The sequence below is a fragment of the Peromyscus maniculatus genome, chromosome 17 (genome assembly GCF_049852395.1).
Source record: "Peromyscus maniculatus bairdii isolate BWxNUB_F1_BW_parent chromosome 17, HU_Pman_BW_mat_3.1, whole genome shotgun sequence".
In the NCBI taxonomy this organism is placed as follows: domain Eukaryota; kingdom Metazoa; phylum Chordata; class Mammalia; order Rodentia; family Cricetidae; genus Peromyscus; species Peromyscus maniculatus.
In genome coordinates this window covers 25,103,439-25,127,109 of record NC_134868.1, presented here as the reverse complement: position 1 = coordinate 25,127,109, position 23,671 = coordinate 25,103,439, and the positions used below count along the sequence as shown (strand labels likewise).

The 23,671-nt window shown below is 43.1% G+C and overlaps 1 protein-coding gene across 15 annotated transcripts in view; it reads right to left on the bottom strand.

The window, feature by feature from the left end:
- The window catches only part of Tenm3 (teneurin transmembrane protein 3), a 1,310,468-nt gene that overhangs the window by 143,198 nt on the left and 1,143,599 nt on the right, over window positions 1-23,671 (bottom strand). For all 15 annotated transcript variants that reach the window (XM_076553327.1, XM_076553324.1, XM_076553329.1 and 12 more), the window contains one exon: window positions 22,120-22,358. In XM_076553327.1, the coding sequence (XP_076409442.1) occupies window positions 22,120-22,358 (239 nt within the window). The remainder of the gene's footprint in view (window positions 1-22,119; window positions 22,359-23,671) is intronic.

Here is a 23,671-nt window from a genome sequence, read left to right as displayed (position 1 = left end):
CCTTAAAATGAGCAGGACTTCCAACTTTTGAAAATTTAAGAAAACACTTGGAGACCTTGATCTGGAGGAGGTGGGAATGGGGGGTGGGCTGGGGGGAGGGGTGGGCGAGAGGGGGAGAACAGGGGATTCTGTGGCTATTATGTTGAACTGAATGGTGTTGTAAAATAATAATAATAATAAAAAAAACCAAAAAAAAAAATAATTAAAAATGACAACTGAAATAAAAAAAAAAAAAAAAAAAAAGAAAACACTTTTGCAGGTAAGATAGTAATTTATGAAAAAGTAAAAATAAACTGAATCTCAAATGGATAAGAATGAACAGCATATTATTAATTAATAAGTGATTCCTTCAGTATAATATATGAAAAGCAGTTGAATGAAAGTCTATTATTACTATATATGATAGATGGGATGTTCTTTAAATGTCAATAACTTGCCAGGCGGTGGTGGCACATGCCTTTAATCCCAGCACTTGGGAGGCAGAGCCAGGTGGATCTCTGTGAGTTCGAGGACAGCCTGATCTACCAGAGAGACATCTAGGACAGGCACCAAATCTACACAGAGAAACCCTGTCTCTAAATAACAGTAATAAAAAAGTCAATAACTTCAGGATATTGTTATCAGTACCACACCCGGTTAAAAACATCTGATATAAATGCACAATGCTATCAAGAAATGTAGCAAACATAGATTGTGAGATCTATGGTGTATATTTGTTATAAATGCATAAATACATACTCCTTGTTTAAATTATGGCCTTCCAGTGATTCTGTTTAAACTCTGATTTTCATGGATTAAGATACAGACTTTAGAATCCTTGAATTTATAAGTCATCATCTTACAAGGGGGTATATCTTCATATGTCATTTCGCATTAAATTACATAGTGTGTGAGCGGCGAAATGTCAGGAGCTTTCTAAACATTTATCGCTTCACACACTCCTCGAGGTTTTACATACTTCAGCAATTTCTGAAGAAAATAACGGGAGCCGGGGCTGCAGACAGTGAGGGTTGACAGGTGTGTTCTAGCCCAGCAACGATCAATACAGACGTCTCCGGCTTCGGATGCCTTGCCTCCTGTGTTTTCAACTTTACCAGGGGTACAGAAACTACACACACACACACACACACACACACACACACACACACACACACACACACACACACACACACACACACACCAGAAACCATAACTCCAGTTTAGAAGGTTTGTCTTTCCTTGGACTAGCCCTGTGAGGTGGGATACTTTTTCAATGCCTGGCAGGGTCATAGGGCTACGTATTGCCTTGACTCACAGATTACAATTTAGGAACATTCTCCATTACTCTTTGTTGCTAGGCTCGGGCAGAAGTATTGGAAGGTGCCACGCACTGAGTGCATTTCGACACCCGGTGTTTTAAATCTCCAGTTGGTTTATTGGAGATACAAACCATTACCTGTCATGCACTGGGGCAAAGTTTCCATGAGAAATAACTTACCATTATTATCACGTCTTAATATTAAAAAGGATGTTAAGTTTTCTTGAATGACTGATTTGATCATATTATTGGTTTTAGTAGACTCTGAAGGGTAGAGATAATCTATGGGATTGTACACAGGTATCAAATGTGAAAAAGTGATTGGATGTTTGTGTTAGGAGAGCTATTTTATTATTTACCAGATGGGTAACAGCTTTATTACACACACACACACACACACACACACACACACACACACACATATACACACACACTCTATCATTACAAAACCATCAACAAGATGGATTCTGTTTCCACTAAGGATGCCGATTAATGAGCATCACATACGATGATATCACATGTTGTTTAATATCTCACTGAAAACAGAAGGCAATGAGTTGTTGGCCAATGACTGGTATTTAGCGAGCTCTGACATTTACATATACTTTGAGTTACATGTAACTCCAAAGGTCCAAACTGTCCCAGAAATTACTAAGCAGTAGTCCAATAAAACTACACGGGATATGTTGATAGACAAACAGAGGGCAAATTAACCTAACGAAATACATTTGCACGTAAAGATGGGTGAGCCCACTTCTTCAATCCCGAGCTGGAAAGCAGATCTGAACCCACGGGAAAGTATTTACTGCATTCTTTAGAAAGAGCATGCTCTTGTTTTTTCTAAACCTTTTTCCGAAAGTGTTGTTATCTTCTAGACTACCTGCTACATTCTGTCAGAACCTAAGAGATAACTAGACTCAAGGCACACACAGAGTGATGCTGCAGAACAGAATGGAATTGAGTCCACCATGGGGCAGGACAATGGAAGCGTGGCTTAGGTGCTGTTTAGTGAGAATCCCAGGTGTCAGGAAGGAAGCGATACGATCGAGCAAATTCATGCGCTGTGTTAATGACTGTCAGCCCATGGCCTTCCAGACTGCTCCGTAGTTTGAAACTATGATTTATCTTGGCAAGGGATGGAGAAACCTAATGCCTACATGAACTTATGGTAAGACTGTAAAATGTTACAACTTATGGAAAGCAGTATAGTAATCCCTCAACAAACAAACAAACAATCAAACCAACAAAACACCCAGGATGACTGTCTGAACCAGCTGTTGCCGTACCGCAAAGGATGCAAGGTGAAGTCTCAGAGCTAACTGCACGGCCCCATCTAAACCAGCACTAGTCACAACAGTCAAGCGGTGACGTCATGGCCTGTATATTGATGGACACATGAATAAATAAAGTGTGGTACATGTGCATCATGACTGTAGTTCAGCGGTTATGAGCATCTCTCGGATGACCTCATCCCGTCGCCTCTACTGAGACTCATCCTCTACACGTTAGTGGTATCTGTTAACATTAGCTACCCATCTTTAGCCTTCTCTGTTTTTTTTTTTTTTTTTCTTTTTCCCTCCAGCACCTGGTTGTTTCTCAGGTGCCCTCAACAACTCCCGGAGTGAATATTCTGAGAGGCTCCTGCAGCGCGGCTCTTCTCTGGCCCCCTGAAGCCTTGTAGCTGTTTTCCAAGCATAAAATGTGGCGACAGTTAAGATGCAGAACTGCCTGGCCTCGGCTCCAAGAGCATCAATGCGATGTGCTGCATATCCATGTAGGGATCATAGCGACAGGCCGAATAGTGCTGTTCCTATGGGCCCCGGAGTGAGCACAATCATTACAACACACACGTGCGTAAGCCAAAATAAGCCAGCACGTTAGACAACTGTAGTGGAATCCCTCTGAGATGGTTCAAAATGATCCCTGTCTCTTGGTATTCACACATACCCTTATATATTTCCCTCCCCTTGAGTGAAGGCTTGATTTAGTAACTCGCTTATAATGGGAAGCATAAGGCAGGCATCGTGGAATGTCTCTTCTCATCTTAGGTTATAAAAGGCTTGAGCGTCTATTTTGGTTGTTCAAATCTCTCCCTTGCACTGCTTGCCACAGGGAAAAGCAGCTGTCACATCATATATCGGGGCCGCCCCACGGAGAGGCCCATGTGGTGGGAGAGAGGCCCGTCAAAACCCCGCGAGCGAGCGAGCGAGCTGGAAGCACGCTCCTCTAGTACCGGTTAAGCTGGCAAATGACATGTCAACCCCAGCCTACAGTCTCACGACGACCTGAAAGAGCCTGGAGGTAGAGACACGCTGCTACACTGAACCCAGACCCAGACTTTACAACGGGCAGAAACTTGAGATAGACGTATTTTGTTTGAAACTGCTAAATGTGGAGGCCATTTGCTCCCGAACGACTTGTACAACTCTCCTCCTGGTGTACCCCAGTAGTGTGAACACTCACCAGGCTGGGCCTTGATCTCTCTTTCATCTTAATTGTGTTTATACCTTCAACTTGTAATTCCAGGCGGACAGATGACTTTGGGATCGGTATTTCTAATAAACAAGTCTATATAGACAGCTTCCCTTCTAATTTCATGTTTTACGTCAGCCATACCTAGAAAACCTTATAATTATTTTGCTTCCTGGGTTCCCTTTCTCCCTCACCATATCTCTTTATGTGTGGCAATGAATCAAGTGACCCGGGGGTTCGATCATAGCTCTGTTGTTTATTAACTGGGTTCCGAGTTTTGATCTGTTTTCTGAAATTCTCCGTTTCCTTGCCTACGGAATGGAAATTGTAAGTATTTATTTTATACGTTTGCTGTCAAACCAGATGAAGATGATGGATATAAAGGCCATGGATTTGTGATAATACTTATAAATAAATGTTAGTCACTACAAGGTAAACCCTGGGCTGGGAAGGAGGCCCAGGTGTTAAAATGCTTGCCACGCAAGCGTGAAGACCTGGGTCTGGATGCCCAGCCTGTGTATAACCATCTGGGGGTGGTAGCCTGCGTTTGCAATCCTGGTGCTGTGGAGGTGAAGGCAAATGGTCTTTTGCTGGCCGCCAGCCAGCCTAGCAGAATCAGTGGGCTCCATGTTCAGCGAGAAGTCTGGTCATCATCCTGAGTTGTCAGGAAACTATTCCACTTCAGAAACACAGGCCCCTAAGAACAACTGAAAAAATAAGGTGGAGAAGCGACCCAGGGCCCCCCATGTTGGCCTGGTAATAGTCGGGAGGAGCATCAACTGCTCCCCGATTCTCAGGTCAGGGAGAACAAAGATTTCTTAGACGATTGCCCTGCGATACATCTTTTAAGTACGTTGTAACTTCTGACACTTCCTCCTCATGAAATTAGAGTGTTTTTAATATTACTGTTCAAGCGAATGACGAAAAGCCACTCTCGGAGTGGCTTATACGGCTCTTAAGCCATCGGTGACTACTGAAGCCAACTGTGTCTTTACAAAAGTTATTATTATTTACTATTATTGTGTGTATGAGCACACACACACCCGTCATGGCGCATGTGTGGGACTTGGAGGACAGCTCTGTGACATTGGTTCTCTCCGCGCACCTTCACACGAGTTCCAGGAATGGAACACAGCCTTCCCAGCTTGGGTGACAAGGGCCTTTACCTACTGAGCCACCCCGCCAGCCCTTAGAACGTCTCCTTTTAGGTTGGCTGTGGTATCCTTGGACTGTCACCCATTTCATGATGTTGAAAACGAAAATATTTCTTAGATAGTTGAAAAACATTCTATCGATAACCTCTAAGTTTTTTTTTTCCCTGTATGTTTTTCTAGTACAAGTTAAAGGGGGGAAGAAAAACCCTCATGAATTGAAATAATTTTGAGACAGTGTGTCAGAAAATCTATGTCAGTAAAATTTTATGAAGGGATTTCTTTAGATTTGAAGACTGTTCCAGTGAGAGAAATTACAGCATGCATTCTGTTTTTCAAGGTGGATGGAAATGAACAAACTGGCTGGATTTATAGTTACCTTCTCCTTATAAAAGTAGGGGGGGGGGATGCCAGTGTTTTTACCAATATCTGCGCGTTTGACACTTAGAAGCCGGCATGGGGGAACACTTGAAACTAAAAATGTGTAATTAAATAAAATTATACACCACCAAGTAGCAAATTCAGTGCCGTTTTTAGATTCCTGTTGAGAGGAAAGGTGCCAAATGTGATCTTGTCTCTGGGGACCATGCCACTGAAGTTGTTACCACAGCTACTATGATTTCCACTGGCTGGCTGAGTCCTCGGCTCCTGCCAAGTGTGGATGGGAAGAGGGGGTGGTGACAGCTGGTGACAGGGTCCAGCAGTCTGCCAGAACCTTGGAGCAAATTACCGGGGATGTTGTGAAGGGAACAGAGGCAGGCACCCTTGCCATCAGCAACCTGAAGCCTGAGGAGCACACTCTGAGTTTTTGGCAACACTGAGCGTGGATCTTAGCAGGCCCTGCCATTACGGCCTAAATGCTGTTTAATATTACAGGAGCCAGGAAGCTATCTCGCAGAGATAAGAAGGAGAAGCACAAGATAACGTGAGAACTGAGGTCGGCAGAGAAAACCCGACTTTAAAAACACCATCCTGAATATCTGCGATTCGGTTTGCTTCAGTCTCCCGAATCTCCAGTGTTTACCCAAGCGAGCAAAGGTCTGGAGTTTACCTCTCCCGTCACTCATTCTCTCATCCATCATGGTACATCTTCCCCCAAATAATCGGTGGGAGGAAGACTCATCATGAACCCCTTAATAGAAGCTGTTGGAAAAAAATAAAACCCAGAGCTGAGTTTTTTATATGTAAGGGGACTGCTACAATGCAGATTGCCCGAGATACCTTCTGGAGCCTTGTGTTTATATTAAAAGGCATCTGGGTCCGAGTCTCAGTTCTGGCTCCATCTATCTATGGAACTCCAGCAGGTTCCTAAGCTTTCAGGAATTTAAGAATACAAATATTTAGGTGAAATCATTGAGCAATGAAAAAAAACCCACATCTGGGTATCAATAAAATATCAACATATTAGAACACACTATTGTTCTTTTATTTTTATTTTAAAAACTATCCTGTATAGGTCAAAATACAATAAGTCATGAGGATTCTTTGGGTAGCCTGGATTTTTCATTTCTTATCTTTTAATTTCGTGAATATCTAAACAGACATGAGACACATGTGGAATGACTAGGCTTCGTGAAAAAAAAAATAAGAAAAATACCCTTAAATATAGGGCAATGATTAGATATGATATATACTTCCAGAAAGCAACCACGTTTTCTATGTAGAATGAAGCCTCTCATGTAAAGACTGTAGTTTATAATGTGGACCCCCACAGTCTACGCCATCATTAGGAGGACATCATTTCCCATAAATTAGTTTTTGTTTTGGATTTCCTGCTGTGTTTATATGCACATTGACAGAATGTGTTAGGCAATATTTTGGCATTCGAATCCATTACTATTTGTTATTAGCTTTTAGGGCTAATATTATTTCAACAGCCTATACTTTGCTGACCCAAATATGGTGTTTTTAAAAATCAGTATTTCTCACCCAAGCTTTCACATCCATATGTTTTTCAGTTGTCATTATGAGAAAGGAAATTATTCTCTTTATCATCTACATGATATTTTTGTATTCAAGAAAAACCAATGTTTGATGTGGAAAATTCCTCTGAGAATTTAAGATGACATTCTAAAATCACAAGCTTATGAATGAGCAGATTTAGGGAGGAGAAAGAAGAGAGGAAAGTATAGGAATGGCTGCCCATATTTTATATTGGTACTGTGTTTTGTTTCTCCCTCCTTTTTTTTTTGTCGTGAGTCACAAATGAATGGCCATCAACATGTCTTGATGGGAATAAACAGATTTAATTTACACGTTTGTCTCTGCCACATTTGATTCATATTATTTTATACACAATGAGATTTTAAAATTCTACTTCTGAAAGTCCATCTTTTCTTCCTCCACAGATGCAGTAGAGAACACCTACAGATACTGCCTAGGAAATGGTCCTTCCCACTGCTCACTGAGGGCCAGTGTAGAGGCCGAGGAAAATCAGGCTGTTGCTCTGGTCACAGAGAGAATGAAGTAAGGATTTCTAAGGCAGACTTGTTCCCCTCCTGTTTCTGGTTTTCTCTAGTTTAGGGGCTCACTGATTGAATGACTCATTCATCCTCTGGTTTAACAGAAAGATCACCAATGCACTCACCGGCCAAAGGGGACAAGCCATCACCAGGCCAGAGGATCTTGGAGGACCAATTGTCAACGTTAAAGAATATGGCGATTTCAAGAACATTCAAAATCCAGACTGAAATCATTTATGTGATTTGTATACTATTCCCTGACTGCCAAAACACCGCCTTTGCCTCCTTTGGCAGAGGTGGCAGAGGACTCATTAGTGACAGTTATTAGCAGCCTGCCGTGAAGCCCCATGGCTCCTGCTCATTATTCAGAGGCGTGGAGTTCTGACTCCTTCTTCATCTGGATTTCTTTCTTCCACAGCAGCCTTCAGAACGACGACGACGCAACAAATGTTTATGTATGCTAATGACCTAACTAAGCATACATTCTCCCCCTTGGCTTCATCAGAATTTTCATATAATATAGAACAGAGCGGTGGCGGTGTAGCTCAGTGGTGGAGTCCTTGCCCACTTGCTCCCCAACACACATACATAAACACGCAAAAATAAAAGTTGTAGAACTCAGGAGCCCCCGAAAAAAGGAAATCTTTGAAATGTTAAGATACTTTACCATCATTAAGAGATCAAACTATTAAAATATGAAGATTCTTAGAGGACTGTTGGTGTATTAAATTATGGTAAAAAAAAGTCTACAAAAATCCTTTATAATCGTTTAATTTCAGCACAAGGTGTTGCTTTCCTGAGAGAATGATTTATGAGTGTGCATGGGTGCCTTCCAGCATGTATATGCATACATGTAGTTTCCAGACTGAAACTGTAAACTTCAATGGCCATTCTGGGGTCTAGGCGTAGGCAGCTCACGGGTGTCGCTATTCATTCACACCCCAAAAACTTAGCGTTTTTTTTTTTTTTCTCCTCATCGAGTTCCGCTGTCTGTGAGATGTGTGCTGTGACATCTACTTCCCCACTTCCATACCCCTGCTGCACCTAGCAGGCAGAGGGAACTGTGACAGATAGCATTGACCTCTTCTCCCTTGACTCTCTTCTCACCCCACACTACAGGGTGAGGAAAGGTCTTGGGAAGCCAGTGACCCCAGGCTCCTCTGGGATTACTCACCTGGGAGATAACTTTTGCTTAATTATTAACATATTTTAACTATTATTAATGATTATTTGGAGAGCAGCTGGGGATGTGTTTCAAAAGAAACCCGAGGTAGCTGCAGTGTCTGGCCCCAGGAGATCTGCTCCAGGGGCAGCTCCTGTCTGCATTTGGTGGCATCACTCTCCTTGCCTAAAAATAAATGGCCCACTTTCCTCCTTTACACACGCATCTCTTCTCTAGGTGTGATTCCTTTCCGAGACCGGCAAGAACATCTCTGAAGAAGCTAAAAGCATCTAAAAATATCTTTACTCTGGAAATAGAAAATAAAAATGAAAGTTACGATTATCTGAGATGGCTGGAATAATATGGTTGGGTTCTATTTACAAATTCAACGTAGCTCACATGGGCTCAGTCACCACTCTGTGCATTTAGCTTGTTACAGCTAGAAATGTAGTGAACGACAAGATTAAAGGTCTAGAGCAGTGGTCCTCAGCCTTCCTAACGCTGTGACCCTCGAATACAGTTCCTCATGTTGTGGTGACACCCCCAACCATAAAATGATTCTCGTTGCAACTTCATAACTGTAGTTTTGCTACTGTTATGAATCTAACAGTAAATGTAAATTACTGAATGTAAATATCTGATATGCAAATGGTCTTTCAATGACCCATGAAAGGTCACTGGACTCCCAAAAAGGGTTGTGACCCACAGTTTGAGAACCACTGATCTAGAAGGAAGAGACCTCAAGCAAAGACCTACAGAAAAAAAAAAAAAGAAAGTGAGGTCACACTGGTCTACAGAGCAAGTTCAAGGACAGCCAGAGCTGTTACACAGAGAAACCTTGTCTCAAAATACCAATTAAAAAAAAAAAAAACAAAACAAAAACAAGGACCTATCTCCTCTGTGATATGATTGGGAACTTTTTACAATATTATTTTAAAAGTGGCTATTTCATATTTATACATCTCATTTTTCCCTTTGAAATGACTGGTAAAGGTTTTATTGGACTTACTTTAAGAGGGAACTTGATAACTTGGTGCTCTAAACCCAGCATCTCTTATGTAAATAGAAAGCATTACTATGGATGAATGGAATGAACTATAAACAATGTTAGTAAAACCAAGGCAGAAATGCATGCTCACAAATTAATTTCCATGAAAGAAGTATTAAACAGCCATCAGAGAAATTCTCCCCTGAGACCTTCCTCATAAGATACAACAGGAGAAGAATTCAAAATGGAAGAAATCCCTTTTTGTCATTCCAATGTTAATTTTCCTGTCCATAACCAACCTGCAAATTCTTAGATTGGAGCAGAAAAAAAAAAACCCTATGATACAGATTCAAAATGAGATGATCCAGACATCATCATTAATGAAATACTGGCTCTAAGAATGAACAAGTAACTGATTTTTCTACATCGAAAACTTTCAGTTTTGAAAACCTGTGGATGCTGATATTTGGTTCATCAGGCCGCTATGAGAAACAGCAGTGGGTAGCCAGGTGTGGTGGCTCACGCTATCATCCCAGCAGTCCTGGAGGATGCTGGGCAGTTGAAATCACTCCGGGCTACACGGTGAGTCCCAGGCCAGCCTGGGTTAGAACACGGAGCGGGGAGAGCGGTGACATCAACTGACATTAAGCAAACACTTGCAGTTTTGTGTGGCACCTGGGTTATTTTGTTAAATACTTCCCCAAAGCCATGTTATATTATTATTACTAAACTTACTATTTCCCACAATCTAGCTTTTCTTCAGATCATTTAAATCTTCCTCCCATTTACTGTTTGTCCATATTGCTGAGGGACCTCAGGTTTATGGGGTACCTTGCTCAGCAAATGACAGTGCAGAGACACAACTTCAAACCTGGAGTTTGGAGGGTCATAGACTTCAGAAATGGTATTGAAGAAAAATCTGTAACGTGAAACACACATTTGACATAGTTTCTCCTCTAAAACTGAGATCACTGGAGCAAAGACTCTGTCTCACTCCTATTTGTGAATTCCGTATCTAAAGGAGATATTCAACCCTGGTGATGCTTAATGGGATTGATGTCTAAGGGAGGAATTCATAATAGTTCATATTTAATGGAGCTAAACCGACTGAGGCACTGGTATTAACTAGGAGGAGACTATGAAAAGCAAACAGAAATCCACAAGTTCCTCTCAGAACCAAGAGCTTCTTTCTACTTCAGAAGCTGCGTGTAGGAACCATCTTGTGTGGATGCTGTGGATGCGAAGGGCATGCTTTTACCATGGTGGGAAAGGGAGGGGATGGGGTGGAAACGGCCTTCTCTCCTGGGGGTCAGGAAGGCTCACTGAAAGTGGTGGTGGTGGGGGGGAGAAAGTGTGTTGGAGCAAAGAAAGACAGAGGATGGGATGAGCCTGACCAAGGCTGAAGTATAAAGGTGAAGACGCCCGCCCCCAACACTTGACCCCCATGCCAGCCAAAGTCAGGGTAGGTGCCCAAACAGAGAGCCACACAGGATAGGGACACTGGTTTCTTCTTTGGAAACATGGATAAATCAGCAGCATGAGATGGAACTGAGATCGAAAGGGCCAGAAGCATCGAGCATTTTTAAAACACTACGTCATTTCTTAGTATTGTGTCGTAGGAGGTCTAGCTAGAAAATACAATTGTTCTTTGACTCATTGTATGGTGTGTGCTTAAAAATGCAATGTCCGGGTGGTGGAGGCGGCGGTGGCGGTGGCGGCGGCGGCGGCGGCGGCGCACGCCTTTAATCCCAGCACTCGGAAGGCAGAGGCAGGCAGTTCTCTGTGAGTTCGAGGCCAGCCTGGTCAACAGAACGAGATCCAGGACAGCCAGGGCTGTTGGAAACCCTGTCTTGAAAAACAAAACAAACAAACAAAAATGTACAGCAGGGGCTGGGTGTGTAGGGTAGGCTCTAAATCCTGGCATTTGAGAGCTAGAGGAGTAAAAGTGTGAGGTCAGAGTGAAGCATGCACTGAGCTTCTGCTTTAATACAACAAAGCAGGATGCCCAACAGGAGGGACCCAAAGTGATGCTGGCCAACAGGAGGGACCCAAAGTGATACTGGCCAAGAGGAGGGACCCAAAGTGATGCTGGACAACAGGAGAGATCCAAAGTGATGCTGGCCAACAGGAGGGACCCAAAGTGATGCTGGCCAACAGGAGGGACCCAAAGTGACGCTGGCCAACAGGAGGGACCCAAAGTGATGCTGGCCAAGAGGAGGGACCCAAAGTGATGCTCTTGCCACTTTTTTCTTCGAGACAGGGTTTTTTTCTGTGTAGTTTTGGTGCCTATCTTAGATCTCACTCTGCAGACCAGGCTGGCCTCGAACTCACAGAGATCCGCCTGGCTCTGCCTCCCGAGTGCTGGGATTAAAGGCGTGTGCCAACACCGCCCGGCCGCTCTTGCACTTTTAACACTGACCCAATAACAGAAATTAGATATGCTGATTCTTCTGTGATCAAATAGAAAACACATTTACCTATGCACAGCCTCTGAAATCTAAAACGTCCAGACACATACCACCCCTCACACCACACATACACAAAACACAAACACACCACACACTTACAACACACCCTACAGACCACACATACATACACCACATACACACACCTACACACTACACCATACATGCATAACACACACACACACACACACACACACACACACACACACACACACGAATTTCTTCACCACAGACTAACACAGTACTCAACAAACGCTTTAAAGGACTCAGAATTGCTTTCCCTTCAACAGTCTTAAAAACTTTTCTCTGATCATGCTTCATAAATAAAAGTTGTAAAGTATGTATGTTATAGAAAGAAACAAAAAAGACTATAAATTGTTGTGGCAATTTTAGCTCAGTTACCCAAAATTTCTAAAGCAACCGTTCTTTCCACTTATAGATGTTAACTGTGACCAAAGTTGTAGCTCAGTCAACAAAGAGGAAAAACGCATCTCACAACTTGCCTCTAAGTTGCACGCCGATTTTTGTCTTTGACACCTGACTTTTTGAGTTACGTTTAGGTCACGTGGTAAAATGCAAAGTTGGTCCCTAAGTCAAAAGGCAGGTTTAGTAGAAATACCTTTTTCTGATGTTCAGATTCCGTAAGCTTCGACTTTGATATGCTCTGCTGGTCTCCTATAATCCCTCCTTGCCTCGCCCCCTCCTCCTCTCCTCCTCCCTCTCTTCTCTGGTCTCTTTCCCCCTCTTCTCCCCCTCCATCTCTGCTTCCCTCCTTCCTGTCTTTCCTGGTCACAGCACACGAGAGAGTTCTACCATTGACTCACAAGCTCCCACCCCAGCCTTCTTCACCTTTTATATTTAAGTAATCATGGTGGCTGTAATTAATTGCTAGGTGTCTCTGTCCTCCAAAATATTACAATCTATAAGAGGACACTGACTATACTTTTATCACTGCTGAATCCCTGACAGTGCGTCTTCTACAACGGTAACCAATCCACACACCTACTGAATGAATGAATGGTCCCTGGATGTGTAGATGAATGAATGAATTCTTCCTCTTCAGACGGACGCTGACCATACAACTAAAGGCACCAGAGAAGAACTTTAGACTCCTCATTGTCAAGGAAGGAGGACAGAAGGACACGGTGAGCAGTCTGTAGACATTTACAGATGAGGTGGGAAAAATAAACATGTAACGTGAGAATGTTTTAGCGTTTCTTCATCTGTTCAGTTCTAAGATGGCGCCATTAGATATGGAGGCCGTGGAACGTGAAGATTTTACAGCGAAGTCTCTGGGAAGTCCTAGCAGTCCGTGCAGCGGTTCTTTTACCTTTCTGTATGTAGTTTCCTTTCTCCTTACTCTCTGGGCTGTTCTCTTGGAACACACTGCTCTCAGTATCACTAATGGAAAAGCAGATGCTGTGGCCACACTGACCTCAGCGATACTTACGCATCGTAGCATGGGGATGGTTACGTGCTTCCCTGTGCTTCTCAGCGGTCATGGCTTGTAGATAACAGCTACAGTCTACAGACATGCTAGCCTCAGACAGAAAATGTCACTGGATGTCACAGACAAGCGATTTACCACTAGTGTGCTGAATTTAAAGTTTTTTTCTAATTGTTACGAATCTAGACTATTTTCCAAGTCAAGAGATCCCTATATTCAAAGGAAGAACAGTCTGCCTAAACACAGTTATTTTTGATATTATTTGTTTTAGCTAAGGTTGAAATAGACTGTTTCCAGGGGGAGAGGGGTATAAGTGCTTGCAAGAGTTCCTGGCTTGGGAAGTGCTTTTCTTTTTGTAATAATAATAATAATAATAATAATAATAATAATAATAATAATAATAATACAGGATAAACTCAAAACCAAATATGCTGTCCTATGCCAGTAAAATGCAGCAGAAATTTACACCATCACAAATCAGCTCATCTTGGAATCACTGTTAGGGGATTCCAGAGCTGGAGTAGACCACACTGGGTTTTCCACAACCTGCCATGCATGAAAGCCAGGGCCGAACGCAAAATAATATGGCCAAACTTCAGAGAGGGTGGAGAGGGTGGGGAGAACCAAAGCACTGTTCTTACTGGGAACAAAACAAAAGAAAGCATGGTGTTGTAGAGTTCACTTTTTGCTAGATTCTTATTCTTTTTTGGGTTCAGAGATTCAGAGTGCTCTTGAGGTACATGTTTAATCAAATTACTATTTTTCTCTTTCCCCTCAGGTAAGCTGTTTCATTCTGGGCCTTCATCCACCACTGAATCATGCTTTAATGTGTCTTAATTTCATGGTTCCAAAAAAATAAAATATCGATTCCAAAATTTCAGCTTTACAACGTCCCTCCTCTAAAATCCAGACAACACAGCTTTCTTATAACACGATGAAATCCCATTAGTATTAAAATGCTCCCTTTTCCATCTCAGGGAAAATGCTTTTTTTTTTTTTTTTTTTTTTTTCTGAATGTAAATGCATCGAAGAGTTAAGGGGAGAAGCTATGGTGAAAACTGGGCTGTGATTCATGGCCTGGCTGTGTCCTACAAGCCACTAAAACAGTGCTTTATTACAGCAATACGTCCGAAAAGAAAGAAAGAATGTCACCCCATGTTTCATTTTGCCACATATATTTAAGTGGCTGATTTGCCACGATGCATAAAGGTTTGACATGCGTTCCCCTCTGACCCTGAGTTGCATACATAGAGCCAGCACCATAATCCATTTCAAGGTACACAGAGAGGTAAAGATGTTCGAAAAATGCAAATATGCTCAAAAGCAGCCCAGATAACGGCTAAGAAATCCTAACTGCATTGAACCGTGGCTCTGCGGGTTGCTTTTTACTAGGTTCAGGGAATGCGCCTGCCGTTAAAGGGCCCTTTTAGCAGACAGATGACAACATCTATTTTAGGACTCACTTGGTAGCAGCTGTTCAATGGAAATAAATAACAACATATATGTATTTGAAAACGAAAAGGAGAATTGGAAATTCGTGCGGCTCTTTGGTTAATAGCACATGTCAGGAAGGAGCTCAAAAGAAAAATAATGCTGAATATTCTACAGTCTCTGGGAAGTAAATTTATAAACCTCAAAAAAAAAATTCAGTTTTTTTTTTTTTTTTTTTCCTGCTACAGGAAGAAACCCAACTGCGCTGTCACAAAGACATGCAAAGTGACTGTTGAAGGACACAGAGTTCCTTTTTAGGGAGTGATAGAAATGTTTGGAAATTGGTTGGGATGACAGTTGGAAAATCTGGTGACTATAACCATCATTGAATTACATATTACAAATGGGAGAACAAATATCTGCTGTCAAATGAATTATTGGGTAAGGAAAAACCTAGTCAAAAGGGCAGGAAGCGAAGAAACTATGCTGGCATAATACGTTTTAATAATATTTTTGTTTTCTCGGTGTCCTGTAAGTTGAAAGGTGACGAAGTTGACGATTAACACTGTCAACATAGCATCTACAATCACCTTGGAGATGAAGCTCTGAGCAGCCGCGTGACCATTACAGATTAGGTTAACTGAGGTTGGAAGACCCAGCCTACATCTGACATTCCATCCCAGGGCCCCAAAGTTGATGATTCCAGAAGGCCGGCTAAGCATGGGCATTCCCGTCTCTCAGCTTCCCGTCTGTGAACGCACGGTGATTGGCTGCCCGCAGCTCTCGTCGCCATGGTTTCTCTGGCTGTTCCCCTGGAACTGTGAACCGAAATAAAACGCTTCCTCTCCAAAGTTGCTTCCGTCAGCTATTTCCTCCCAGCAGTGGGAAAAGCAACTAACACCATGTGCAGACACCTTCAAGGCTCCCAGGGAAGGTAAAAACAGCAGAGGATGTGCAGCCTCTCCCTCGAGGCGCGTAGGATACAAAGCCGGATGTCCATCACGCTGCCTGTGAGCGGCTGGTTGCAGGCGGATGCGGTCTAAGTCCAACCAGGACTTTGATTTGTCTTTAATGACACCACTCACGCTCACATTGAACCACGGAGTTTCTAGATCCTTTTCTATCAAAACTTTAGGATATCCTTCACCAGAGGAAACCAGTCCTCTGTAAGGGAAGTGTCAGCAGGAAGACGCCCATTCACTCTATAATTGTGAACGCAAACAGAAGCAACAGCAAATCACAGAGCGTCTTCAACCCGTTCTGACCATCATGGGTCATCTTTTAAATTCCCATTTTGGAGAAGAAAAAAATAAAGGAAGATGAATATATTAGAGAATAACAAAGTAGGTCAGTTTTTTTTTTTTTTTTTTTTTTTGATTCCACAATCAGCATTATCCTTAGACTTAACATTTGTGCTTAGGAATCAGAGGGATCTCTATTGTGTAAGGGCCTATCACCTTAAAGGCCACACATCGGAGAGGCTTTTAATTGGGAGCTCAGGAGTAGAGAGAAAATCGTCACGTGACTGCCGAGAAGAATTTGGCTCTTTAGTAAATTGGGATGTGCCAAACGACAACACATGCTCCATTATATATCAGCTGAGGGGTCTCTCGTCCGCTCATTCTCATACTCCACGGGGCCTCGCGATCTCTCACTTAAGCCTTGTTTTTTTTTTAACCTGCCTTCTAGTCCTGTCATCACCAAATGGTAGCCACTAGCCACCTGTGGCTGTTCAAGTTAAAATTAATTAAGAGGAAAAGGGAAACTTCAGTTCATTAAATTAATGAGCCACACTTCAAGTGCTCAACAGCCAGATGTGACTGGTGGCTAATGAATTGGACAGTGTGCCAACAGGGCATTTCTATCATCACACGGAACATTTGACAGCGCTGCGGAGATCCTTGATGCCCAAATATGTTCCATGGACCCCAGCAGCGGCACCTGGGGCCCTGTTGGCAATTCACAAGCTTGTCTCACTTCAGATCTGCTGACTCAGACTACGAATTTCAGCGAGATCCCCACGTGGCACCTGGGCACGTTCAAGTGTGAAGTCTGGACTCCATTCCTCAGTTACCTCTTCTGGAATGCCCCCAAAGCAATCTTACACACACAGACTGGATGATTTTTTCACTGCAGTGTTTATATTTCTTAAATTTCTTTCCTCTTTCCGGTTCTTTAGGAACCCCATGGAGTACAGTTAAAATACAATGGGGCTACTTGACAATTTCTGAACTCATCTCCTCCATGTCTTAGCTGTGTGACTTTGGGTAGGATTCCTTTTAAAGGAACAGATGTCCTTTAGTCAAATGGAGCTGATCCATTGGTTTGTGGAAATTAAAGGAGAACCCTACACACAATCTCAAGCAATGTCTGGTGCGTATTCCCCGGGGAATGCTGTGTCTGTGTCTTAGCTCCTATTCATATGGAGCTCTTCCCTGACCTCCCATGAACATCAGGCAACCCCGCCATGCCATCCCTCAAGCTCCAGTTCATGAAAGCATGCTGGATCAGTGGCCTGGGGAAATGGCTCCGTCAATACAGTGCCTGCTGTTGTGAGCATGAGGACCCAAGTTCAGATCACCAGGACCCACGTGACATGTAGGGTGTGGTGGCACATGTCCGTTAATCCCAGTGCTGGGGATTCAGAGACAGGCAGGTACCTGGATCTTCCTGACCAGTCACTTCCTAGCTAGCTCCAGGCTCAGCAAGGGCCCTGTCTCAAAATATAAAGTGGAGAGTAACAGATGAAGTCATCTGGTCTCCACGTGCACAGATACACACATGTAACGTGTGACCATATATATATATATATATATATATATATATATATATATATATATGGCAAATAAAAACCGTGGTTACAGAAAGTTTTTGGTTCAATATTTTAGCCAAAGCTATGCATTTTCCTTGTTTGCTTTTTTGTTATTTTAACCATCGAGTGTTAGGAAAGCATGTAATGTTAAAGGTATGATTTACACACAGCTTGTTATCTTGATTCCGAGTGTCTAGAATGAAGAGCCGACTCGGACCCTCATTATCTACCGGTGGATCCAGTACAACACAGATTTAAAATGGTTACTGAGGAACTGGGGTGGCGTTCAACAGTAGAGCGCTTGCAGGTCATGGGTAGGGTCCCTGTCTAGTAGGCAAAGGATGCTGTGGATGCTGTGGATGCTGTGGATCTACGCGTAGCACCAACCAAAATTAACGAAGCTCCTGAATAAATTTAAGAGTATTTTTAGAATGCTACTCAGATTAAATATAGACTTTACAGGTACAGTGGGAAAGCTATAAATTGCAAGGAAAATTGGTATATCTAATCAACAATGAAATTACTAATGCTATAAAAATATTTAACATAGAGGGCAAAATATTCACATCTTTAATAAATGCTGCTTCAAGTTAAAACACACACACACACACACACACACACACACACACACACACACACACAAACCCAGAGAAGCCAGATGTGGTAGATCACTCCTGTGATCTCAATATTCAGGAGGGGGAAGCAGGTGGATTGCTGTGAGTTTGAGGCCAGCCTACTCTACAGAGCCAGTATCCCACCAGCCAGAGGTATAGAACAATATCCTAACTGCCCTCAACACACATGCAGACACATAGACACACACACACACGCACGCACGCACGCACGCACGCACGCACGCACGCTCGCACGCATGCACGCACGCACGCACAGAACAGAAGGCCAGTGATGTGACCCAGTGGATAGAGGTGCTTGCAGTCCCTACCTTGACATCTGCTTACCCCTGCAACACACCCAAAGGACAGAACTGATTCCCGAAAGTTTTCCTCTGACCTCCACACACATGCTGTGGCGTGTGCATGCCACCCCTCCCACGAAATAAAAATACATACACATAAAAAACATACAGAAAAAAATCTCCAATTAGTTGTAATACATTAAAACAACAACAAAAAAAAGTTTAACCGAAGAGATTGGCAATGGTTAAAAATAATAATGAAATATAAAGCTGCCTGCAGCATAGGCGCTTATGCAAGTGACAGTGACATTAAAGTGGCTTGCAAAGCTCAGAGTGCACCTGCCTTCCTTCAAAGTGCACCTGCGCAGCAACTTCCTTCAACGAATTCCCACTGATGAAAACCATTTGATGAAATGAGCACGCATGGATACATGAACACGTCCATGGTCACACGCACAGAACAGTCACTGCGTTTTGGGGACTGAGTAATGAACGAGTAGCCAATAAATAAAATGATTTAGACAGGACCCAGCAAATAATTGCGGGAAGACTGGGGAAAACCGGCGTGCAGCCGGAATCTCAAGCTGCACGCATGCGCGGAAAAATCGCGGTACCGGGGTAACTTGAGGGAGCGGGTTCTCTCCTCCCACTGTGTGCCCGAGCATCACACAGACTGCCGGACTCAGCAGCTAAGCCCCTCTCCCTACAAGAGCTTAGACTGGTGTCCTACGATTGCAATTAATTTTCACCTTCTCCATGGGTCTTTCTGTCTTCTTTGAAGTTTTGAGAGAGACAGGTAAGCACAATCAGCCAAGTCTGTGTGTCTCTCCCCTCCTCCCCATCTTTCAGAAGTTCTCCACCCTGACCATCGAGACTTCACCTCAGGAAAGAGGCAGGGGACAGACACATTCCCCTAATTTCTCATTATCGCACTGGGAAGTACAAAGAACATTCTTGAATATTCCGGAATAATAATTCCTTCAGCTTTTTTTTTTAAACCCCTCATATCTTAAGCTTTTGCTTCATATTAACAATCAACCTGAGAGACAAGAACAAGGTCTAAGGATGGGGTCATTTCTCTGAATGGGGTGAAGTAGAGCTGAGGATGATACTGTCTCTCTAGTGATGCTGTGCTTTATCAGACTGACCTGGCCGGGCAGGCAGGCATCACCTCTCTCTCCTCTCTCCTTTCTGCTCTGTTCTTTCTCTTTCTCTCTCTGCTTTTCAGGCACACTTCCTAGCCAAGGACAACCTTCCTTGAGAGAAGTGGTCTGTTCTCTTTTCAAAGGGGGGAGGCAACATCTCTAATCAAAAAAGATTTATCGCACGGACGGATGAAGAAACAAAATGCTTTATCTGATTTACAAACAGCCGTGTTATTATAATCCTCATTTACATACAGGAACGTCGATGAAAACGCTAAGCAGATTTTCTGATGACTTAAGTAATTTTTGCTAGGTACCATTGGAATCTTATCTCCTCCCTTCCTAGGACATTAATGCAACCAAAACAAATGTCCTGCAAACACCTGTATGGAACTCAATGGAAGACATGAGTGTTTGGGTTATGCGTTTTTCATGTGTCCAGGTGGGGAAAATCAAAAGGGAAGAGAAAAAGGTGCATTAATGGTACCTGAGTATCTTCCTTCTATACTTTGTATCTAAAGGAGGATGCTGATGGCTAACTAATGAATCATGGAATGCAAGAAAGAGGAAAAATTTTGAGGTTTCATTTAGAAGTTTGATAATTATATTTACTAAAGGATCCTTTAGTAAGAATGCAAGTGGCAGCCATGTACTGTCAGACTATTGACACCACACTGCAAAATAAAGTAAGATCATGTAGGGCCGACCTCCAAACCACTGCAAGGATAGACACTTGCCGATCACCACAGACACAGAACGGGTCAGCCCAACAGTGCATGCCAGCCCTGCCACAGCATCTGTCTGCCATGCACCATGTTTAAAAAAAAAAAAAAAATCCCCTACAAACACATATGGGTAATTGATCACGTTCCATTTAAGACTCGCACATTTCGGATTCATTTAAAATTCTTCAGCGGCACACTTCTGACAGCTACAAATAATTTATACAGCTAACTAGAGAAGATTCTCTTAATGGTCAGGGTATTTTCTAATTGAGTCCTAGAAATTAACCCTGAATACTGATGCTGCCGGGAAGCTGCTGGGCACCTGAGAGTATCACACGCACAGCGTGGTCTCACCAGGGTGTGAGGCTGTGCGATGGCATGGTACTTGGCCTGACTATCTTAGGAGGAGGAAGTAAACTTAGATAAAAAAAAAATGATGGCTGGATTTCTTCTCGCTTTCCTCTGATTGATGGGTGGTGACTGTTGCAGGGTTGTGGTTGTCTGAGCATTCTGATGAGGATAATGAGGATGTCTCCATGTTCAGAGTGAAGCTGAGCTCTGAATCATTAGTGATGTCATCCACGGTCCAAGAATTCGAAATAACAGTCCATAACATGCCACCCGGCTGCCATCCCTGACTCAATTATCTCCGAAGTTCTTCCATGCTCTACAGTTCTGCATTTCCATTAACCACAGAGACTCAAGATGGTTACTTCACATTCCAAAGCACATAATTTATAACAGGAATATTGCAGGGACTAGCAGAGAGAGGCCCACTGTAAGAGCATACAGCATCCTATACAGAGCTCTGGGATACTCGTCTTTAGTGATAGAATTTCATGGGGCATCACAAATTGCTTTGTAAACTTGGGGATGCATCACTGGCTCTTGCTCTTGGTGTATAAACCACACAGCCTGTGATTTATCTTAGTGGGTACCATTAGCATTTCAATGCAAAGGCCTTTTCCTTTTCCATAGAAGCAGATCAAAATACATGTCGTCTTTCTGACATCTATGAAAGCCATTGCCAGCGGTATGAATGCCCAAATACATTGTAAAATATTAAACTAAGTGAAAATAATGAGGAATGCACTAGAAGAGGTGAAAACCTCACATATATGAACGAGTATGTAACCATTCACGACTTGAAGAGGCTCAGTTCTCTGGAGTGTTCCTGAATAGAAGATAATAGTTCGGAGTGATGAGATTTACATGTAGACAGTTGAGTTCACTGGAAGACATGTAATACCATGGACAGCAGAGAGTCCCTAATTACTGAGCATGGATTGAAGGAGATTCCTACACAGTACTGAATCCTCCAAGTCCATGAATGATTTTGTACGTAGGAAATGTCATAGTCATCAATATTTTGAGTGATGGCATCCATATCAGACATACAATCACTTTGATATCCAAGAGTACAGTTAGCACTTATGGAAATGAACTGTCCACCACGTCCGTTTTTCTACTTATCACATCTGCTGAAATGACTTGAAAATGTCCTGACTTCTACCAGGTCATCAACAATGACTTGACAAGACAATACCTCACAATAGACTCTAGACCCAAATCAACAGACAAAACAAGCGATACAATACTGCCGTGCCGCAGCTGACGGGCAAGGCGGTTCCCAGCCTTGGTCTTACCTATGAAGTAGGACAGGAGTATGGCCAGGAGCACCGAGACCCCTACAGCACACAGTGCTGTACACCTCCAGCTGCAGTACTTGGACGACTTCTTGAACTTGAAAGCACTTCTTGAGAGGGTGTTTCGAGGAAGTGGCCGGGTAGGCGGCGAATAAACAGAGCCAGATGCCATTGTGTAACCCGGGGTTGCCGTACTGAACAGTGGCGTCGTCCCTGTCCCTGTTTTGAATAGGAAATGCCTGTGGAGAGGGAGAATATCATCGTAAGACACGGTCGTGTTAAGAGGGGACTATGTTAACATACGACAAAGGACAGACGGACGCACAGGGGCCGACTCTCTTCTGTGGCCCTTGCGGAGTCAGCCTAGTCTCTCTCTTTCTGTCCCTTCCTTCCTCTCATCTACCTCACATATTTTGTTTTGAGATAAGGTCTCAGGTAAGGCAGGCTGGCTTGAAACTCACTATGCAACTGAAGATGACCTTGAACTCCTGACTTTCCTGCTCTACCTCTTGAGTTGGGATTGTAGGTGGGTGGGCCACATCACCTCAAGTTGATGAGGTACATGACATTAAACCCAAGGCCTCACACGTGCTGGGCAAGCACTCTACCAGCAAAACTACATCCCAAGCCTTGGTTCATATCATCTATTTGTTTATTTGTTTGGTGTGTGTGTGTGTGTGTGTGTGTGTGTGTGTGTGTGTGTGTGTGTGTACACATGCAGGCATGCCATGGAGCATGTGTGGAAGAAAGCTTGTGTGAGTCAGTTCTTGCCTTTCACTGTGTGGGCTCCAACAATATTATGCAGGTTGTTCAGCTTGGCAGCAGGCAATCCTTACCTGACGATCCATCTCACCGGCTCTCATCTGATTTTAAAAGTTAAAATTTAAGGCAATGGTTCAGCTTCAGAGCTATATCATAAAAGTGACTTGAGAATGATTTCGATAGTGTATGGCAGGGCATATGCACACAGGTAATCCCTGTGGTTTCAAGGAGCCATCTTGAGAGACGATGGAATGACATGACCCTAGTCACACTGTCTCCTGAACGTAAGCACGCTGGAACATCCTCGGAACCCATACACAGTGAGAGGTGAGAACTGATGGACTCGCACAATGATGAATGGCCTCATGCGTAGTTCTTCGTAATTCCTATTATAAAGGTGGTCGGTCCTAGTTCACAGCTGTGCGTGCAGGCGCATTCCAGGAGAATGTGTGCTCACGTACGAGCAAGTGCCCATGTCCCACCAATGGTGTGCTGCCTCACGGGAAGTATTCTCACTGGGGGCTGGGGGAGGGAGAGACTCACAGAATATAGTTTAAAACCTAACCTAAATAAATGACGAGGTCGGCGAAGCAGCTTGTAGATCACACAGAGACAGACTCTCTCACGGAACTACACAATGGGCCAACGGCCCCCAAATTGCAGCTTAGGAATGTCGATGGCAGAGCCATCGAGTAAGAAACTCTTTGGAAAGGTGACCGAGTCTAAGACTCTTTTATTTTTACTTTTTTATTCAGTCTTAGAGAATTCCATACGTGTATGCAATATATTT